Consider the following 16981-nt stretch of genomic DNA (forward strand, 5'->3'; position numbering starts at 1 on the left):
TGTACAGCTCGACAGAGAGGTCCTGGGCGGTCTTGTTGGCAGCGCCGACAATGCGATCGTTGTTCTCAATCTCGTCCAGCATGCCAGTGCCGGGGAGGATGCGCTCGGGGCAGTGCGAAATGTAAAAGTCCTCGTGAACCTTGAGGCCCGACTTTTCGAGGATGGGGGTCATGACGTCGCGGCAGCAGCGGGGCGAGACGGTGGACTCGAGGACGACGAGGTTGCCCTTGCGCAGCACGGGGACGATGCTCTCGGTGGCCTTGGCGACGAGGGTGAGATCGGCGGTGGTCGCGCCGTGGGTGAGCGGGGTCGGGACGGCAACGACGAAAATGTCAGCCTGGGGCGGGGTGGTCTGGGCCGTAAAGTTCTTTCGGACGACAGGCGTGTCAAACAGCTCCTGGAGAACGGGCTCGCGGATGTGCAGGCGGCCCTCCATGATGCCCTGGACGACAGCGGGGTTGATGTCAACGCCGACCACCTTCCAGCCAGCGCGGGCGAGCATCAGGCACATGGGCAGGCCGACGTAGCCAGTGCCAATGACGGCGACAGTTTTGTTTGCATAGGCAGACATTGTGAGTTGCGGGGGGGGGGGTTGGGAGGTCTGCGCAGAACAGAGAGAAGAAAGAGAGGGAAAGGGTGACCAAAAGTGAGCGACAAACGGCAACCAACAGCGCAAGAACGGAGAGAGAAGATCAGAGAAAAGCAACGCCAGGACGAGTGAGAGCGAGTGAGTGAGAGAGAGTGAGCGAGTGAGAACTGCGCACTGTGTGGAACTGAACTGCACTGTGTGTGTGTGTGTGTGTGTGTGCTTGGCGCTGACGATCAAACAGAACGAAATCCGCCACCGCCGCCGCCACCGCCGCCGCCGCCCCAACACAATGCTCACAGAGACTTGAAGAGCGAGCTGGCGAGAGAGAGAGAGAGAGGCTGAGCGAAAGTGACGAAGCGAACGTGGTTGAAAAACGGACTTGTTGTGGAAGTTCAAAGATGATAAAAAAAAAAGAAAAAAGAAAAAAGAAAGAAAAAAAAAAGCACGCAGCCTGAGTGTGGAGCGCGATCTGAGGGAGCGACGTACGAGCGTGCAAGTGGGGGGGAAGAGCGACAGACACTGGGGGGGGGGGAAGACAGCCAAACGCTTGCAACGAAACGAGGAAACAACGAGCAAAACGAAAACTGGCGCAAAAGACGAAAGGGAGAGAAAGAGAGCAGGAGAGCGAGAGGGAGGGAGTGAGGAAAAATAATAAAATAATAAAATAATAATAATAATAATAATAATAATAATAATAATAAAAAAACACCACCCGCTCACTCGTCTAAGCAGAGATCGCGCAACGCGGATTGCAAAAGAGAGAGTGAGTGAGAGTGAGAGAGTGAGAAGGAGAGCGAGCGAGGGTTGGGCGATGAGTGGATGCGCGCGGCGAGGAGTGTGCGCTGAAAACACAATTGGCGCTTTTACAGTTTGAAGAGTGGACGAATCAAAAAACACCAGAAATCACAAAAAAAAAAAAAAAATGAATGAATGAAAAAAAAGGAGGGAAAAATAATAACGAACTGAGAAACGGCATTGAAAAAGAAGAAGAAGAAGAGATTATTAGAAAAAATAATGAAGGAAAACAGCGTGTCTCACAAACGCAGAAACAGAGAGAGAGAGAGGGAGAAAGAGAGAGAAAAAGAGAGAAGAGAGAACAGCACAGCGATCGCAGCGAGATCAAAGGGAACGCATTTGTGACAGCAGGGAGTTCAAAACAGAAGGACTCATTGCAGACCCACTGGAAGACAAAGAGTGACAAACGCTCCTCGCTTTTCAACCACGCGTTCGCAAGGCAACAGCAAAGAAGTGGGCGAATTTGGTGGACAACGACACCATCAGCTGCACACACACACACACTAAATTTAACAAAAGGTAAAAACAGCCCTCTCTACTGCCATCAACGAGTTGCGTTATCATCGATCGTCACCGCAGTGGAGGAGGGACATGAAACAGAACGAAACAGCGTGGACGAAAAGGCGAAAACTGAAATCAGAGCGACCTTTTCACAGTTGCAGTTGCAGAGGCACGAAAAAAAAAAACACGCGATACGCACTGCAGAAACAAGCATCAGCAGCACCAGAGTAGCCACCAAGTGCACACGTCGCTTGAAGAGAAAGAGGAAGGAAGAGAGACGAAACTGAAAACTGAAAACTGAAACGAAAAAAAACGACGTCCCACAGTTGCCATAGCGCGCACTGAAGGCAACAAGCATCAGCAGCACACCAATGCACAGAATGCACACGTCGCTCGAATAGGACGAGGATGACGGAAACGCACCAGCTGTGGACAGAGAACACTTGTCAGTGATCTTTGACAGCTCCATTTTTGGTTGACGGTTCGGTTTTTTGATGCCTTTTTTTTGTGTGTGTGTTTTTTTCGCTTATTTTGTTTTAAAATGGAAAATGTCACTTCCGCACGCCCCTCGTGCGACAGAGCCACGACGACGGGCGAGCAGATGGAGGGCGCTCACAGACCCGTTCGTGTGCAGGGTGAGGAACGCGTCCAAGAGATGGCAGCGGCGCGCTCAACCCAGCACCCCCTCCTCCGCGCGTTTGGATTGCCCTGCTCGCGGCGAAACTGTTCGCTTCGGAAGAAATAGAGCAAAACGAAGGAAAAAAAAAACGAACAACAAACGAAGAGCTTCAACTCCAAGGCGGCGTTGCCCAGAGCACCCCCCACATCTGGAAGGGGGACAGCACACAAGTGTACGCAGTAGCTGCGATTGTGGTGGTGGCGATGGTGGTGGTGCGAGTCGTGGTGCGAGTGAACGTTTGGGCGAATAAAAAAAAAAAGAAGCTCTGCAGGCACGTCACTCACTCACAAAGACGCCCCCCTCTCTCTCCTCACAGCCTGACAGAGTCACCGACTCCCCGCGAAAACAGAGTACAGCATCGGATTCACTCAAACACGCACAGCACAAACAGCGCACGCGCAATGCTCACTTACGATTGACTTCGACGGAAAACCAAGTAAGAAGACTGATCGATTGATTTGACAGCGCTTCGATCAATGGTTTGTTTTTGTTTGTGCTTCGGCGGTGGCGCGTCGCTGATTCGCTGATCTCGGTTGCGGTTGCTCCTGATTCGATCCGGAAACCAGGCCAGAACTGGGACAAGCACCGCGGGCAAGGGAACAGCCGAGTCTGCTTTTTTTTGACTGGCAACAGTTGTCAAACTAATTTTCCCCGCAGCAACCAACGACGACGATGCCAACGGAAGGCGGGCCCAGCAACCCCTCGCAGGCAGCCCCGTGTGACGCACGCACCCTCTGTCGAGGCCCTTCACGTTTGTTGTCTCGTGATCGGCGACGGCGAGGGCGATCGCCTGGGTGGGCTGCGTGGGGTAGAGCACCCCAGCAACGCCCCATCGCCCACGCTGGTGACTTCCGCTCCACAGCCGTTTTTTAATGCTGCTGTTGTCAAGAGATCTACCCGACGGCGTTGACCCACGGTGCGTTCCGCTCGGGTGATCCTGACTCGGTGAGTCATTTGGCACTCGAGAGCATCACGACCTGAGTGTGCACGCGCGTCCAGTCAACAGAGCATTGTGAATGAGAGTGCGAGGTACACCACTAGACTTGAAAAGCCAAGACAAAAACCACCCAATGGGGAGTGCTCATGATACGAGCGCATTGAACGAACTGGCGATTCGAGCGACCATGCTTGTTGGCGTATTTCTCGTTGCCCCGCGGTCCCCCTACCAATAAATCCACTAGTGATCGATGAGAAATATAGTTTCAAGTCAAATGTAGAGCGAACGCGTGTCCTCGCGTGTGCTGGGAACGTCAACAAACACTGGTCCATTTGGGCAAAATTCTTGGACTCGGCGAGGCGACGATCGCCCGTCCAGGCGCAATGCCCTTTCTTGTGTGTGCTTCTCAGATTCAATTGTATGCGATTCTGTTTAAAATCAATGGTTTGGGTGAAATTTACGCTGAAATCAAGCTTGAGGTGGACTGCAAAGCAAGTGTTTGCATTTTTACCAATGGAGCAATCAGTACGGCTCGATGCGCCCCAATCCCAGCCGTCTTCCTCATAGATACATAAAATAATTCATACAAGTAAAATAATGTCAGGACCCGAGTTTGCGTCCGTCCAGCCGGCGAGGTTAGCCGGTGGTAGTTAATGAGGATTTAGCATATTCTGGTGTATTTGGATGCTTTTGGATAGCTGTCATTGCGCATTTTGTATCAATCAATCGACGTTACCTGGCCAATAGCTCTAAGCCCCAACCCGTGGGAATCGGAGTCTCACAAATAAAAGCACAGCAGCGGTCAAAGAAGACAACGGGACGGTGTTATGGCATGCGCAACCCGTCACTTCACAGTCTATTCGGAGCACACCTCATCTCACACCTGCCGATGCTCCAGCTAAAGTCGGAACAAACTCTTGTCGATGCGCCAAACACTATATCAGGTCTCACTTTTGACGCCTACTTCTACTTTAGGATTCCCATTCCTCTTTTTTTTTTTGAACCCTACCACCACCGCCCACAACAACAATGACCACCAACGGCCACTCATCCACAACCGAGAGCATCCTCGCCCGCACTGCCGAGGAAGCGCTGGTCAACGGCCTCAGCAAGCTCGAGCTCGACGAGCCCTTGCTCAAGCCAAACCCACATCGCTTTGTGCTCTTCCCGATCCAGTACCACGACGTCTGGAAGATGTACAAGAAGGCTGAGGCGTCCTTCTGGACTGCAGAAGAGGTAACTTGAGTAACACCGTCAAACAGCTACTTGTACGAAGGTTGACAACTGGAGGGGAGAGAGCGGAGGAGGAGAAAAAAGGCAGTTTGGGTTTTGGCGGGAAAAGATCAGGAAAATTGGCGCCATGCTCTTTTGACGCGAGCTTTACATTCAAGCCGCCCCCGCTGCTCCTCCACTCAATGCGAACTCATATAGAAAGTGCCACTGTGTGTGGATTGGGCATGTCGGATGCGTCGCAGCAGTGGAGCAAAGCAGCGATCAATGCTTCCACAACAATGAAAATGCGCGCCAATTCGACGTGCGATTCCCGCCAAATGGCCTTCCCAAAAAACAAAAAAACCGCCGCTGCGTGCGATTGCGACAGCAACACGGAGAGGAGGGATTGAATTTCGCCGTCCACGTCCACGTTGGCAACTTGCTTGCCAATCGTGTCTATTGCGCATCACGTCTGCCGCCGCGGGACTGCGGCGTGGTCGCGGTTGTGGGAGAGAACACGTTCGTTTACACACATGAGGCCACACACCGTGTGTCAATGACACCAGCCAGCGCTCACAGTGCGTGTCTCTGCAACCTGGCACATCTTTGAACAGGTCGATCTCTCCAAGGACTTGAATGACTGGGACAAGCTCAAGAGCGAGGAGCGCCACTTCATCTCGCACGTCCTCGCCTTCTTTGCTGCGTCGGACGGCATCGTCAACGAGAACCTCCTCTTGCGCTTCAGCACTGAGGTCCAGATCCCCGAGGTCCGCTCGTTCTACTGCTTCCAGATTGCCATCGAGGTAAGCGGTCCAGTGTGCTGATGGTGGCGATGGCGAAAAAGTCTTGGCAGCGCCGTGCACTTCCACTCCATTGCATTGGCTGACAACTGACTCGGCTTGGTCACACAGAACATTCACTCGGAAATGTACAGTCTGCTCATTGACATGTACATTAAGGATTCCGCCGAGCGCGAAAAGCTCTTTAACGCGATCGAGACTTGTAAGTTGGGGGTTCGCCTTCGTTTTGGCTTGACTGTTGCGTCTTGTCACTCATATTGATCCTCTGCTGGTGTTATTGCTATGACGAATTTAGTGCCGTGCGTTGCCAAGAAGGCACAGTGGGCGCTCCGATGGATTTCCGACCGTCGCTCGACCTTTGCCCACCGCTTGATTGCCTTCGCCGCCGTCGAGGGCATCTTCTTCTCTGGCTCCTTTGCTGCGATCTTCTGGCTCAAGAAGCGCGGACTCATGCCCGGCCTCACCTTCTCGAACGAGCTCATTTCTCGCGATGAGGGTCTGCATTGTAAGGACGCGTTGTGCATTTGCGTGGCTTTGTGGAAGTTACGAAGCAACAGTACCTGACAGCTCACCCTCCACCCACCATCGACGTCACTGCGCAACCACTACTACAGGCGACTTTGCTTGCATGCTCTTTGGCCTGCTCAACAACCGACCATCCAACGCGGACGTCCTCGCCATCATCAAGGACGCTGTTGCGATTGAACAAGAATTCCTGACCGACGCCCTGCCCGTTGCGCTGATTGGCATGAACGGTGGACTCATGAAGACATACATTGAGTTTGTGGCCGACCGATTGCTCGTCGCCCTTGGCCAGGAGAAGCACTACAAGGTGGAAAATCCCTTCGACTTTATGGACTTGATTTCGCTGCAAGGCAAGACCAATTTCTTTGAGCGTCGCGTCGGCGAGTACCAGAAGCCCGGTGTCATGTCCACCAAGGACGAGCACCGTTTCACCCTTGACGCCGATTTCTAAAAGCGACGCGCAGTCCCGTGTGACCGCCTCCCTTGCTGCCCGCCCCCCCCCTGCATGGATCTTGCTTGGTGCCTCTGTTGATGCTGTTGTAGTAGTTTCCTTTGTCTTTTCTGCTTGTACTTTTTTTTGTGTGTATTTTCGCTGAATCCTTTTTGTTGTGTGCATGAATAATAAACCAAATCTCCCACGTTTCTTCTTGAATGTGATGTTCAATCTGTAGCTCTCCCCTTGTTGTTATCATCTTTTGTGCTGTTCACCCTCTCTCGCACTCTACTTTTTCGTTGTGATAATAATGGTGAGTGAACTTGAGTGGTGAATGGAAAATCCCATTCATTTTGGCATTGTTACTCGTGTGCCTCCTCACTCTCAACTCTCCACTCGCTCTCTTGACTCTCCAGGGCATTGGGAATCTCGGGCGCGTTGCCGCCGTGCTACTCTTCCAGACCGTGCGCATCACTGGTCGCGCCGTCCTCGATGCGTGGCAGCACACTGCGGCCTTCAGTGAGTGTTTTCGTTCCAGCCGCGCTCGCTCACATCCGCGCTTTTCTCGTTCGCCTTTTCGTCAGCGAGAGAGAGAGAGAGAGCAAACACGAAAGGGAGTTTGTTGTTCAGGAAGCGGATGAAAGCGGGACACGCGTGAATGTGAGCGAGTGTACAGTTGAATGAGAAGCGGAGGCACATGGACGACTCGCTCTTCCATCCAACGCCGCTTGTGGGGAGGGGGTTTGGCGACCTTGCCCTCGCCGATCCGCTTCACTGAGGAAGAGGAGTTGCTCACAACACCACTCGTTGAGGGGCTGCTGGCTGCGGGCGGCTGGTCGTGAAGGAGCAAACAAAAGAGAAAGGCCGAGACTGAGAGAGCAAGTCTTGGCAATGGAACACGCACACTATGATGATGACTATGACGATGACTATGATGCTGAGAACAGACCATCCCGTCATCAGCATACAGGCAGTCACCATCACTCCAATACCCCACTCAGACTCAGACTCAGAGCAGCGTGCATTAGCAGAAGCCAAGTCCCGATCGAGTGATGATGGAACTTTGTCCAGCCATCCACAGTCACACACTCGTACCACTCATCAGACTCATGCCAGCACGCTCTTGGGTCGCAACAATGCCAATCCTATTGTCGTTGATCTCATCAGGGGAAACGATACCCACAAACCATGCTCATTGAATTGCGCTCTTCCCCTCGTTTTGAACAGACGCTGCACAACGCGCTGCACGAGCAACGTCAAGGAATGTCGCTAAGGACGCCAACATGACCATCAACGAAGCACGGCAAATTCTCAACGTGAATCCATCCACCCCGCCAGACCAAATTCAAGCAGTAAGCAACACCCGACAAGTTTGTTGGCATCAGAGAGTCGTTGAGGAAGGTGAATTGGGTGAATGGCTTTCTTCCGATTCAGGTGTACATGTCGCAGTTCTTGCGGCGCTACGTCTAGTAGCTGTGCCTTGAAGGAGAGATGGTGGAATGGAACCAGCACGAAAACGAAAACTGGTTGATCTAACCCGTCTTCTCCTCCTTCTCCTCCTCCTTTCTCCTCTGCCCAACCAGACATACGAGAAAATGTTCAACTTGAACAACACACCGCATACATTCTATATCCAGTCCAAGATTTTCCGCGCAAAGGAGCGGCTCGACGCCGAAATTGCCGCCCGGCCAACTCCTCAAGCCTAAAGGCAGCATTTTTTTTTTGGTGAGAGATTGAGAGAAAACAACCACGACCGGCTCAAGAACGCGCGTCCTGCTTCTGCAGGTGCGATTTTACACTTGTTGGTTGGTCCAGGTAGCGGTTTTCTCGTGCCCTTCCACCATCGTTGTCATTTGTTTTTTCCCTGCAGTAAACATCCTTGTTAATTTCGTCCTTCGTGATCCGAGTACGATTGACTGAAAGTCACGCAAATCCTACGAATCCTACGAATCCTACGAATCCTCGATAAATCCCAATGCAATGCCAAACCTCACTCATTCTTCTTTTGCTTTTCCGCTCTTCCTTCAATTCGCTCTTTTCCGCTCTTCGACTTTTTGTCCACACACTTCCACACCTCACTTCATTGACCACATTTTGAGCAGCACAGCCAGAGATCAGCTCGTTGTGTGTGTGTGATAGTCGAGTGAACGGAGCTTGAGTGACTGTGTACAGCAGAGCAGCACAAATCGTAAAAAATCCCTTTGTGAGAAATTGAACAGCCATGGACGAGCACATCTATGTCGTGCCGCGGCCAGCACGGAGCCGCGCCGGGTCGAGTGCCAGCGTGGGAGGCGCAGGAGGAGCAGCCTCGCGAGGGCATCCGAGGCCATCGCCACTCAGCAGCAGCAGCAGCGGCAGTCGCAGCCATCGAAGCAACTCGAGTTTGAATGAGTCTTCCGACGCAAACCAGGAGCAGCAGGACCACCAGGCCACCGACGACGACCACAATCACGAGCATGGGCACGAGCACGAGCACGACGCGCACGACTACCAGAGCGACGGCGCAGACTCGTTCGCAGACGACCTCGACAGCCTCGGCGACGGCGACGCAGGCGATTCAGGCGAGGACGGCTACATTACGCTCCCGCTCTCCCGCCAAGCAGGTAAACAAGCGCAGGCATTTTCCGAGATGGAGGGTTCCATCATCCATCCATCCATCGGGGGTGACGTGCATCGAGTAGAGGGAAAAGGGAAAGGGGAGGGGGCAGTTGAAGGGACGTGTGATGGAGAGTGCTGAATTGGAATGGATTGGCAAAACGGGCAATGTTGAACCGCAAGCTCAGTAGCAAGGGTCGCAGCTCCATGGCTGTGTATCTGCGATGGAGTGTGTGCGTGTGTGTGAATATGAGCTGGTGAGAGCGAGAGTGAGAGTGAGACTCGGAGTGATGATGATGATGATCAGGAGGGGAAGAGAGTTGGAAACGTCTCATTGGCGCATTGGACTGTCCAATGTCCAATTGATGATGCGCTGTTGGCTGTGTCGGACGCAGTGGCAGTGCAGAGAGAGACAGAGAGACAGATAGACAGAGAGTGAGAGAGACAGAGACACAGAGTGACATGGCGAGTGAACCGGGCAAGAGAGAGAGAGGGGGGAGTGGAATTTCTGTGGTTTGGAGGGTTGGATTTTCAATGCCGCTCGCTCTGTGCGCTGCTTGACGTGACGAGTGCATCATCATCGAATGGTCTGTCTCGCCATATTCTCACTCGTTATGCGTCTGTGCGATGAGACGTTTGGGAGTGTCGCGCATCGAATGACCAACAAAACAAGAACAATAGAAAACAATAGAAAACAATAGAAAAAAAAAAAAAAAAAAAAAGACCGCAAAAAAAACACAAACAAAATTATTCACAAAAACAATTCAAAACGTCTGAAATGAAACAAAAGGTTTGACAAGACGAAGAAAAAGAGAGCAAAAAGCACGTTGTTCAATACTTCAAAGACATTTAGACATTGAAACACAATCCCACAAGCGCAGAAATGCTGACGAGTGGCTGAGAAGATGCTCAGAAACAAACGAAAACTAACAAATCGGGAAACCGGCTTTTTTGGTTTGTTTTTGTTTTTGTTTTTCTATTTGACTCACACAGCCGTCGCGTGGATGGAGTCACTCCTCGGCGAAGACGATCCAGTCGTCAGGTCGATCGGACTCGCCACCCCAGCGCCCATCAAGCGCAGACTGCAGGATGGCGTCTTGCTGTGCCGCCTATTCAACGCTCTCGCGCCAGACCACGCAATCGCCATTGACCAGGCACACTTGGACGCACTCGCGCTCGCTGCGCCCCTCCATGCAGACTCGGAAGATGATGCCGAGTTTTACGGGCATGTCGACGCAGACACTCGGCGAGCGTATCTCGACGCATTCTTGCACGCGACCGTGGAGCACTTGCAAATGGCTCCATCAGACCTCTTCACAGCCGAAGACTTGCAGGAAGGGCGACTGTCGCGCGTCTTGCACATGCTCAATGCTCTGACCGCCCACGGTGGCAAGCAGCCTGCGCTGGCGCCCACCGTGCCTCGCCCCATTTCCGTGGCCTCCGAATCCGGTCCCGAGAATGACGTAGACGAGGACGAGCAAGTGGCTGAGGAGGACGAAGAAGACAAGCATCTGTCCGAAGGTAAGGGGACTCGGTGAACGTGAGTCTGTGATTTTTCGTATGCTCACATAACACCACTTTTTGTTGCAGAGGAACGAGCGGCCAAGAGGCGAGCAAAAAAGCGCTCCATGATTGTGGCAGAGCTGCTTGCGACTGAAAAATCGTACATTCAAGATCTTAAAATGCTCATTGAGGTGGGTTTGCAGGTTGCACTGGTTTTGGAGGTCGAAAGAACGGCTTTTTTGACTTGGCCTTTTTTTTTTCCTTCTCGTGCTGTCTGCGTTTGTTTTTGGCGGATGCTCCAGGGCTACATGGTTCACATGGCCAACAACGACAAGGTGACACCAGAGACGCGAACCGTACTATTTGGCAATTTGCCAGAGCTATTGGAGTGCAATACTGCGTTTTTGGCCCTGCTAGAGCAACATACCACAGAGACATTCGCAACCTTGGGTCTTGCCTTTGTTGAAATGGTAAAGCAGGTTGTGGAGAGTCGGTAGGTTTTGTTCCGCCGCTCACGTCATTTGTAATCAATCGCTGTTTTGCTTGCAGGAGGAGCAATTCAAGTTGTACACGCATTATTGCATCAATCACCCTCTAGCCGTGGCTACGTTGCAGCAACTCTTGGCTGATCCTCCGTTTGCCGCCTTTTTGACTGTAAGAACCTTGCGAGATGCCGGTTGTCGATGTAGTTTGCAAAACCAAAAGTCTCACTGTGCGTTTGTACATTGTCCCATGGCAGGCTTGCAAATTGCTCCTTGGACAACAACTGGACTTGTCTGCCTACCTGCTCAAGCCTGTCCAACGCATTCTCAAATATCCTTTGCTCCTGAATGTACGCGATTTTCGATGAACCCTGCTCTCTCTCTCTCCCCTCCACCAGCTCCCAGAGTCTTGCTCCAAGTCAAACGCCCATCTAACTCTTCATCTTATTGTTGTTGTGCTCCTGGTAGGAACTCCTCAAACAATCTCGCGAAGAGGACGACACAGAGTTTTGGGGCAACTTGCACAGCGCCATTCAGGTGATGAACAATGTCGCCCACTGGATTAATGAGCAGCAACGCATTTCCGAGATGATTGCAATGATTCGCGATCTCCAATCTCGACTCATTGGATGGGATGTACGTACAAATACTGTCGCGAGTTGCATTTTTGCTCCCGTTTTGCGCCACCCCTCATCCCTCCTCCCCTCGGACACCCCACCCCCTCCTTTCCCCCACACCACCTTCGCACTTGTTTGCTTGCCAAAATAGGGCGGGGATCTGCTCGAACTCGGACGGTTGCTCGAAAAAGGCATGTTCAAGGTCGTGGACATGCGCAAGCAACGGCACGACCGCATGCTGTTCCTGTTTGAACGCGGTCTTATCTTTGCCAAGCAAAAGGAGAAGGACGTCTATACTTTCAAGGAGTTTATCGAAATTTCCAAGCTGGTCGTGAACGACACACCGCAAATCGAGGGCGTTGACGTGAGCAGCATGTTTGAGGTCACGCGCAGCGACAACCGCAGGGTGTACTTTGGAGTGACATGCAAGTCGGACGAGGACAAGCAGTGGTGGGTGTCCATGCTGGAGCAGCTGGTGCTGGACGACATGAAGTCCTTCCTCACCAAGAAGGCCAAGGGCGGCTTTTTGCTGTCCTCGCAGCCAATCTCGTCGACGCTCGCGCATGCAGTCCCGATTTCACAGATGAGCGTGCCCAGCAAGCCGATGAGCGGCGTTACTTCGCCAGGCTACCTCAGTTCCTCCTTCCCGCTTGGCGGCATCAGCCTGCTCTCCCCTGTCTCCAGCACAGACAAGCTGGAAAAGTCGGCCACCGGATCGACGTCAGGCTCTGCAACTCCGCTCGTGTCTGCGCCCCCTGGTCAGGTGGCTGGCGTGAAAAAGTCTGGTCTGAGCAAGCAGGGATCCTTCTTGCACGGTCTTCTCAAGCGCGGTCGCGGCTCGACAGATGACGACTCGTCGGTTGAGAACGGCTCGCCTCTTTCTCCGACTGGCTCAGCGACCGCCTTCCCGCCATCATCGTTGCGACGCGAGCAATCACTGCCCAACGGTCCGAAAGGTCCGGCGCCAATGTCCATGCTGGCAACTGCCGCGGCGGCCGCTGCAGCAGCTGCATCCACAACATCCTCGCCGTCGTCCACCACGACATCGCCAGGACTCGCGCCCCAGCCAACACTGCGACTCAAACCACCCCCGCTTCCTGGGTCGCGGCCTTCTGCTGAAGCATCTGTCACCGTCGACGATTTGAGCATGAAAAGTCCAATCGCTATTGTCCAGGAGAGCGAGCGTGGCCGCAAACGTTCGCTGTCGACTTCCAGTGTCGGAACGCGTAGCGACTCGCGTACTGGCAGCATCAGCGAGCGTCCGTCGTCGCAGTCACGCTCCATGTCGACGGAACAAGAGGCGAGCGATCCGTCGTCGACCTCGCCGACGCCCTCGTCAGTACCTTCAACGCCGCTGACACCCACTTTCCGCACCAGCATGGACGACACGGGCCAATCCCTCAAGCCTGCCGTGCCTCGTCCTTCGCGCGCCGCACCAGCTGCGCCAGTGTCAAAGGGCGTGTCCCCCGTGGCGACCCCGCTTCCACCAGTCACTTTGCAGCTGCAAGAAGCTGTGGACGACGAATCCGATCTCTCGGAAGCGTCCAGTTCGAGCTCTGACGCGACGTCCACCCTGCAGTCGGTTGTCTCTCCCTCCGCCATCCGCAAAGCCGTTCCTCCCGTCCCAGGAGGTGGCGTCACCAAGCCTCCTCCGGCCGCACCATCGTCTGCTCCCCCCTTTGTCTCTACTACTCTGCCCAAGGTGGCGGCCAAGCCGCCAGCTGCCGCACCCGCGCGACCCGTTCCAACCGCCCCTGCAACCCTTGCACCGAAGCCTGCTATGGCAGCAGCCTCCTCCGTGTCTCCAACCGCATCTGGTCTTAATCCTCCAAACCTCCCACCCAAGCCGTCCGTCTCGCCCAAACCTGCTGCTGCTGCTGCTGCTGCTGCTGCTGCTGCTGCTGCTGCTGCGGCAGGCCCTGCTCCCAAACCCCTCACATCAGAGCCCCATTCACAAGAAGAAACAAGTGCTCCGGCTGAGACCGCTCCGCCGTCATCGAATGGCGCAAGTGCTCGCCACCCTGTCGGCCCGAAACCTTTGCGCATGTCTCCGGCTGCCGCGCTTGCAGCAAGCCATGCGGCGGACACTGATGCCGCCAAGAGCAACGGAGATGCTGTTGAGAGTGCACCGCATCCCAAACCCGCACTTGCACCAAAGCCGACATCCGCCCAAGTCGCCATTGCCGACAAGCGCCGCTCTGGACACAGTCGACCGGCTTCCGGCACGTTGGGCAAAACAGTCGGCTCGCGCCCTTCAAGCAGCAGTCGGTCGAGTGGTTTGAATAGTTCGCACCCGGCAGCCTCCGCGTCTGGCGTGAATTCCCACTCACATGACGCGGCTACTGCGGCAAATGCAGCGGCCGCGACGGGCTCTCACTTCCATACAAAAGTGACTGTGCCAGCTGGAGCAGCCGCGTCTACTCTTCGCCCCAAACCAACCGGACGACCTCGATCCATTGTTCGTACCCACGGGAACGCAGAACATGCACCCACTGCTTCCGAGCCAACAGACAGCGCTCCCGCCTCCGCCGCCTCCACTGCAACAACCAAACCTGCCGCTCCGCCACCAAAGCCCGTTCCCAGCCTGGGTGTCAAGCCCCCGCCCACGCTTGTGCCCAAGCCGACGCCTGCGCCAGCCAAGCCCGTTGCCGAAACTCCTGCCATTCCGGACATGCCAAAGCTCGCCGACATCCCCAAGCCCAACTTGATCGGTCTTGCGGGAGGCAAGCCGCCGCCGAAAGCCCTTCCGTCCAAGGCCCCGCCCGCTCAGCCTCTGTCGGCCCCGAAGGACGTGGCACATGGTGCAGGCGCAAACCCGCTGAAATCCGTGTCCGCTACCTTGCCCAAGCTGTCGACATCAGGCTCGTCGCCTCACGGCAACAAGTTTGCAACCATTTCTGCCTCCGCCGGCCTGACCAAGGCATTCCTTGCCGAAGTCAAAGCTGGCTCAGACGGAGCGTCCAGCTCTGAAAGCCAGTCTTCGGCCGCTTCAATCACTTCGCCGACAATGACCAAAGCAAAGGTGCCTCTGCTTCCTCCCGGCAAGCCTCGTCCAGCTGGCCCTCCTGTGCCCGGCAAGCCCTAAGGAGCCAATCTCTTGTTTGTTTCTGCTGTTCCCCCCCCCCTCGCTTTATAGGATACTGTTTCCGTATCTTGTTTTTGTTTTGACTACATCTTACTTTTTGTTTCGATGCGTTCGTGCGACTGTTTTTTTTTGCATCGTTGTTTTGCTTTCCAACATCCTTGGCTTTATTTTTTTTTGTTGTTGTTGTTGTTGTTGTTGTTGTTGTTCTTGTTGTTGTTTTGTTTGTCGCAGCTGCTTGTTTGTCTATACCGTGTGTTTTTTTCCTGTGGGAAATGAATCAAATTTCGAAAACTACTGCATTTGAACAATTCGGGGTTTGTAAAATCGCCACAAGTACAGTGACTTGAACGCTATGAATCAATGATGATGATGACGGTGGTAGCATGCGCCACCCTTCATGCCGATGCTTGCTGCCGGGATTCGTGACGACGATGGGCTTCCTGCCAAAAGGCCAGCGACTGCATTTCAATCAGGCGAGAGATGGCTCGCTCGCACGCAAAGATCTCTTCGTCTCCGTTGAAGATGGAAATGTCTGCCGCAGCGTCCTGTCCATGCCAGAAAATAAAGCGATGAGAATGGAACTCGAGTGTTGGTGAGTGGTTTTTTTTTGTTTTTCGACATACCTTTGTCACACCCAGGCCGTCCATGAGCTCGCGATTATCCACAAACTGAGAGGCTTTGGTGTCGCGCAGATTGAAAATTTCAAAGGGCGTGCCTGCCGCCGATGCCACGAGCTTGATCTGCAGACGGAGCATGTCAGCAAAAACATTGGACCACTGCGTTTCCTCCCGAACAAAAAAAAAAAAAAAAAAAAAAGGAAAGGACGTCACCAAACGACTGTACAGCAGCTGCTCACCTTGTTGTCGTACATGGCGTCAATCAGAGTGATCAGACGGCGAGCAGAATCCTTCTGGAGAAAAGTCAGCCGAGGAATCTGACGAATTACGATGGTGTGGTAGTGCTTGATGATTTCGAGATAGTCCGCAGCGCTCAGCGGCTACAACAGCAGACGGCCAAAAAAAAGTGAAGAAACAAACACGTGTGCAACCAATTGCAGCGGGTCGCTTGTCCATTTCGTTCAAAGTCGCTCACCTTGACGCAGAGGTCGGTAAAGTCAAACATGGCCACGCCGCCACAGGCAGCAGGCACGTTGACGGTACGGCCAAAGACACTGAGACTGGCCGGAGCGACAAAGCCGTGCTCTTCTTCGGCCAGTTTGTTAAAGATGGCAAACACATCGGCATCAGGGTCTTTGCTGTTGTCGGGCGACAAAAAGAGGTTGGAGCTTGGCCGAGCAACCTTCCTGTAGTCAATGCCCGAGCTGAGTTGGTACACGTTGCATTTCGACTCGACAAGGGCGATAAAGGGGAGGAATCCCTGGCGTTGCAAACCATTCTTGTACAGATCTAACGCAGCAAAGAAAAGGAGTGCGGCGGTGTGAGAGAAGGTCAAACAAAACGCAAAGAGGCAAACTTGAACTGTTCCGTGGACAAACCTTTGGGCGCACGGTTGGATGTAGACACGATGACGGCACCACGAGCCATCAGCTGGCCGAACAAGCGACTGAGAATCATGGCGTCGACAATGTCTGTCACCTGTCGTTCCAAAGAGAGCTCCGGTATTTGAGACAAATCAAAAAGGTGCAGAACTGCACATGTTGCCAAGAACCAACCAAAAAAATGATGGATGCAACAACAAACAATTACCTGGAACTCGTCAAAGCACAACAGCCAGGCTTCCCCGAAAAGCTGGTCCACAACTGGAGGAATCGGATCGAGCTTGCCTCCAATCGACGTGATACCCTCTCGCGCCATCTGCTCCTTCCAGGCATGGATTCGAGAGTGCACATCGAACATGAACTCGTGAAAGTGCACGCGACGCTTCTTGATGCTGGAAGGCAGGGCGTGGTAAAACAGGTCCATGACCATGGTCTTGCCAGAGCCGACATCGCCGTACAGGTAAATACCTTTGGGAGCGGGGTGCTCGGGCTTTGCTCGATGGAAAAAGGACGCGAATTTGTTGGCAAAGGAGGCTGACGGCTGCTGGTGCAAACCCGAGGCGGGCGGGCGGTAGTGCTCGAGTTTTTTGCACAGTGCCTCGAGGTGAGTCATGACATCTCGCTGGACTTGATCTGGTCTGTGTTTGTTTTGATTGAGTATATCGATGCAGAGGTGGGGGGGGGGAAAGGTTAAGGATGTTGATCGTTGCACATTGCATTGCACATGAGT

General features: G+C 53.6%; 5 protein-coding genes across 5 annotated transcripts; 3 read left to right on the forward strand and 2 right to left on the reverse strand.

Annotated features, from left to right (window-relative positions):
• On the reverse strand, window positions 1-601 carry CAOG_06936 (nucleotide sugar dehydrogenase; the record flags this gene model as incomplete). Its single annotated transcript, XM_004343610.2, has 1 exon — window positions 1-601. A coding segment is annotated over exon 1 (571 nt), but the record flags the coding sequence as incomplete, so codon positions are not given.
• A 3886-nt stretch (window positions 602-4487) lies between these two features.
• On the forward strand, window positions 4488-6676 carry CAOG_06937 (ribonucleotide reductase m2 polypeptide). Its single transcript, XM_004343611.2, has 5 exons — window positions 4488-4737; window positions 5328-5516; window positions 5625-5715; window positions 5809-6018; window positions 6128-6676. The coding sequence occupies exons 1-5, from the start codon at window positions 4531-4533 to the stop codon at window positions 6487-6489; spliced, it is 1059 nt and encodes a 352-aa protein (XP_004343661.1). The 5' UTR covers window positions 4488-4530; the 3' UTR covers window positions 6490-6676.
• Window positions 6677-6781: 105 nt separating this feature from the next.
• On the forward strand, window positions 6782-8398 carry CAOG_06938 (hypothetical protein; the record flags this gene model as incomplete). The annotated part of the gene is made up of 4 exons (XM_004343612.2): window positions 6782-6784; window positions 6888-6990; window positions 7699-7823; window positions 8055-8398. The coding sequence occupies 4 exons, from the start codon at window positions 6782-6784 to the stop codon at window positions 8175-8177; spliced, it is 354 nt and encodes a 117-aa protein (XP_004343662.1). The 3' UTR covers window positions 8178-8398.
• A 78-nt stretch (window positions 8399-8476) lies between these two features.
• On the forward strand, window positions 8477-14916 carry CAOG_06939 (hypothetical protein). The gene is made up of 8 exons (XM_004343613.2): window positions 8477-9074; window positions 10060-10587; window positions 10657-10760; window positions 10872-11039; window positions 11119-11223; window positions 11309-11401; window positions 11520-11687; window positions 11820-14916. The coding sequence occupies exons 1-8, from the start codon at window positions 8693-8695 to the stop codon at window positions 14751-14753; spliced, it is 4482 nt and encodes a 1493-aa protein (XP_004343663.1). The 5' UTR covers window positions 8477-8692; the 3' UTR covers window positions 14754-14916.
• A 232-nt stretch (window positions 14917-15148) lies between these two features.
• On the reverse strand, window positions 15149-16864 carry CAOG_06940 (ATPase n2b; the record flags this gene model as incomplete). Its single annotated transcript, XM_004343614.1, has 5 exons — window positions 15149-15298; window positions 15377-15538; window positions 15610-15750; window positions 15846-16316; window positions 16460-16864. 5 exons carry the CDS (start codon window positions 16862-16864, stop codon window positions 15149-15151), a joined length of 1329 nt encoding a protein of 442 aa, XP_004343664.1.
• Window positions 16865-16981: the final 117 nt, after the last annotated feature.

The sequence above is a fragment of the Capsaspora owczarzaki genome, assembly GCF_000151315.2.
Source record: "Capsaspora owczarzaki ATCC 30864 unplaced genomic scaffold supercont2.13, whole genome shotgun sequence".
Lineage (NCBI taxonomy): Eukaryota > Filasterea > Ministeriida > Capsasporidae > Capsaspora > Capsaspora owczarzaki.

What these genes read in the sequence shown, in the direction of transcription:
- CAOG_06937 (XM_004343611.2), top strand. Translation starts at nt 4,531, where the DNA reads ATGACCACCAACGGCCACTCATCCACAACCGAGAGCATCCTCGCCCGC. An exon ending in CCTTCTGGACTGCAGAAGAG is followed by an intron (nt 4,738 to 5,327) that starts GTAACTTGAGTA and finishes ATCTTTGAACAG; the next exon opens with GTCGATCTCTCCAAGGACTT. An exon ending in CTTTAACGCGATCGAGACTT is followed by an intron (nt 5,716 to 5,808) that starts GTAAGTTGGGGG and finishes TGACGAATTTAG; the next exon opens with TGCCGTGCGTTGCCAAGAAG.
- CAOG_06939 (XM_004343613.2), top strand. Translation starts at nt 8,693, where the DNA reads ATGGACGAGCACATCTATGTCGTGCCGCGGCCAGCACGGAGCCGCGCC. An exon ending in GTCTTGCCTTTGTTGAAATG is followed by an intron (nt 11,040 to 11,118) that starts GTAAAGCAGGTT and finishes TTTTGCTTGCAG; the next exon opens with GAGGAGCAATTCAAGTTGTA. An exon ending in CTCGACTCATTGGATGGGAT is followed by an intron (nt 11,688 to 11,819) that starts GTACGTACAAAT and finishes TTGCCAAAATAG; the next exon opens with GGCGGGGATCTGCTCGAACT.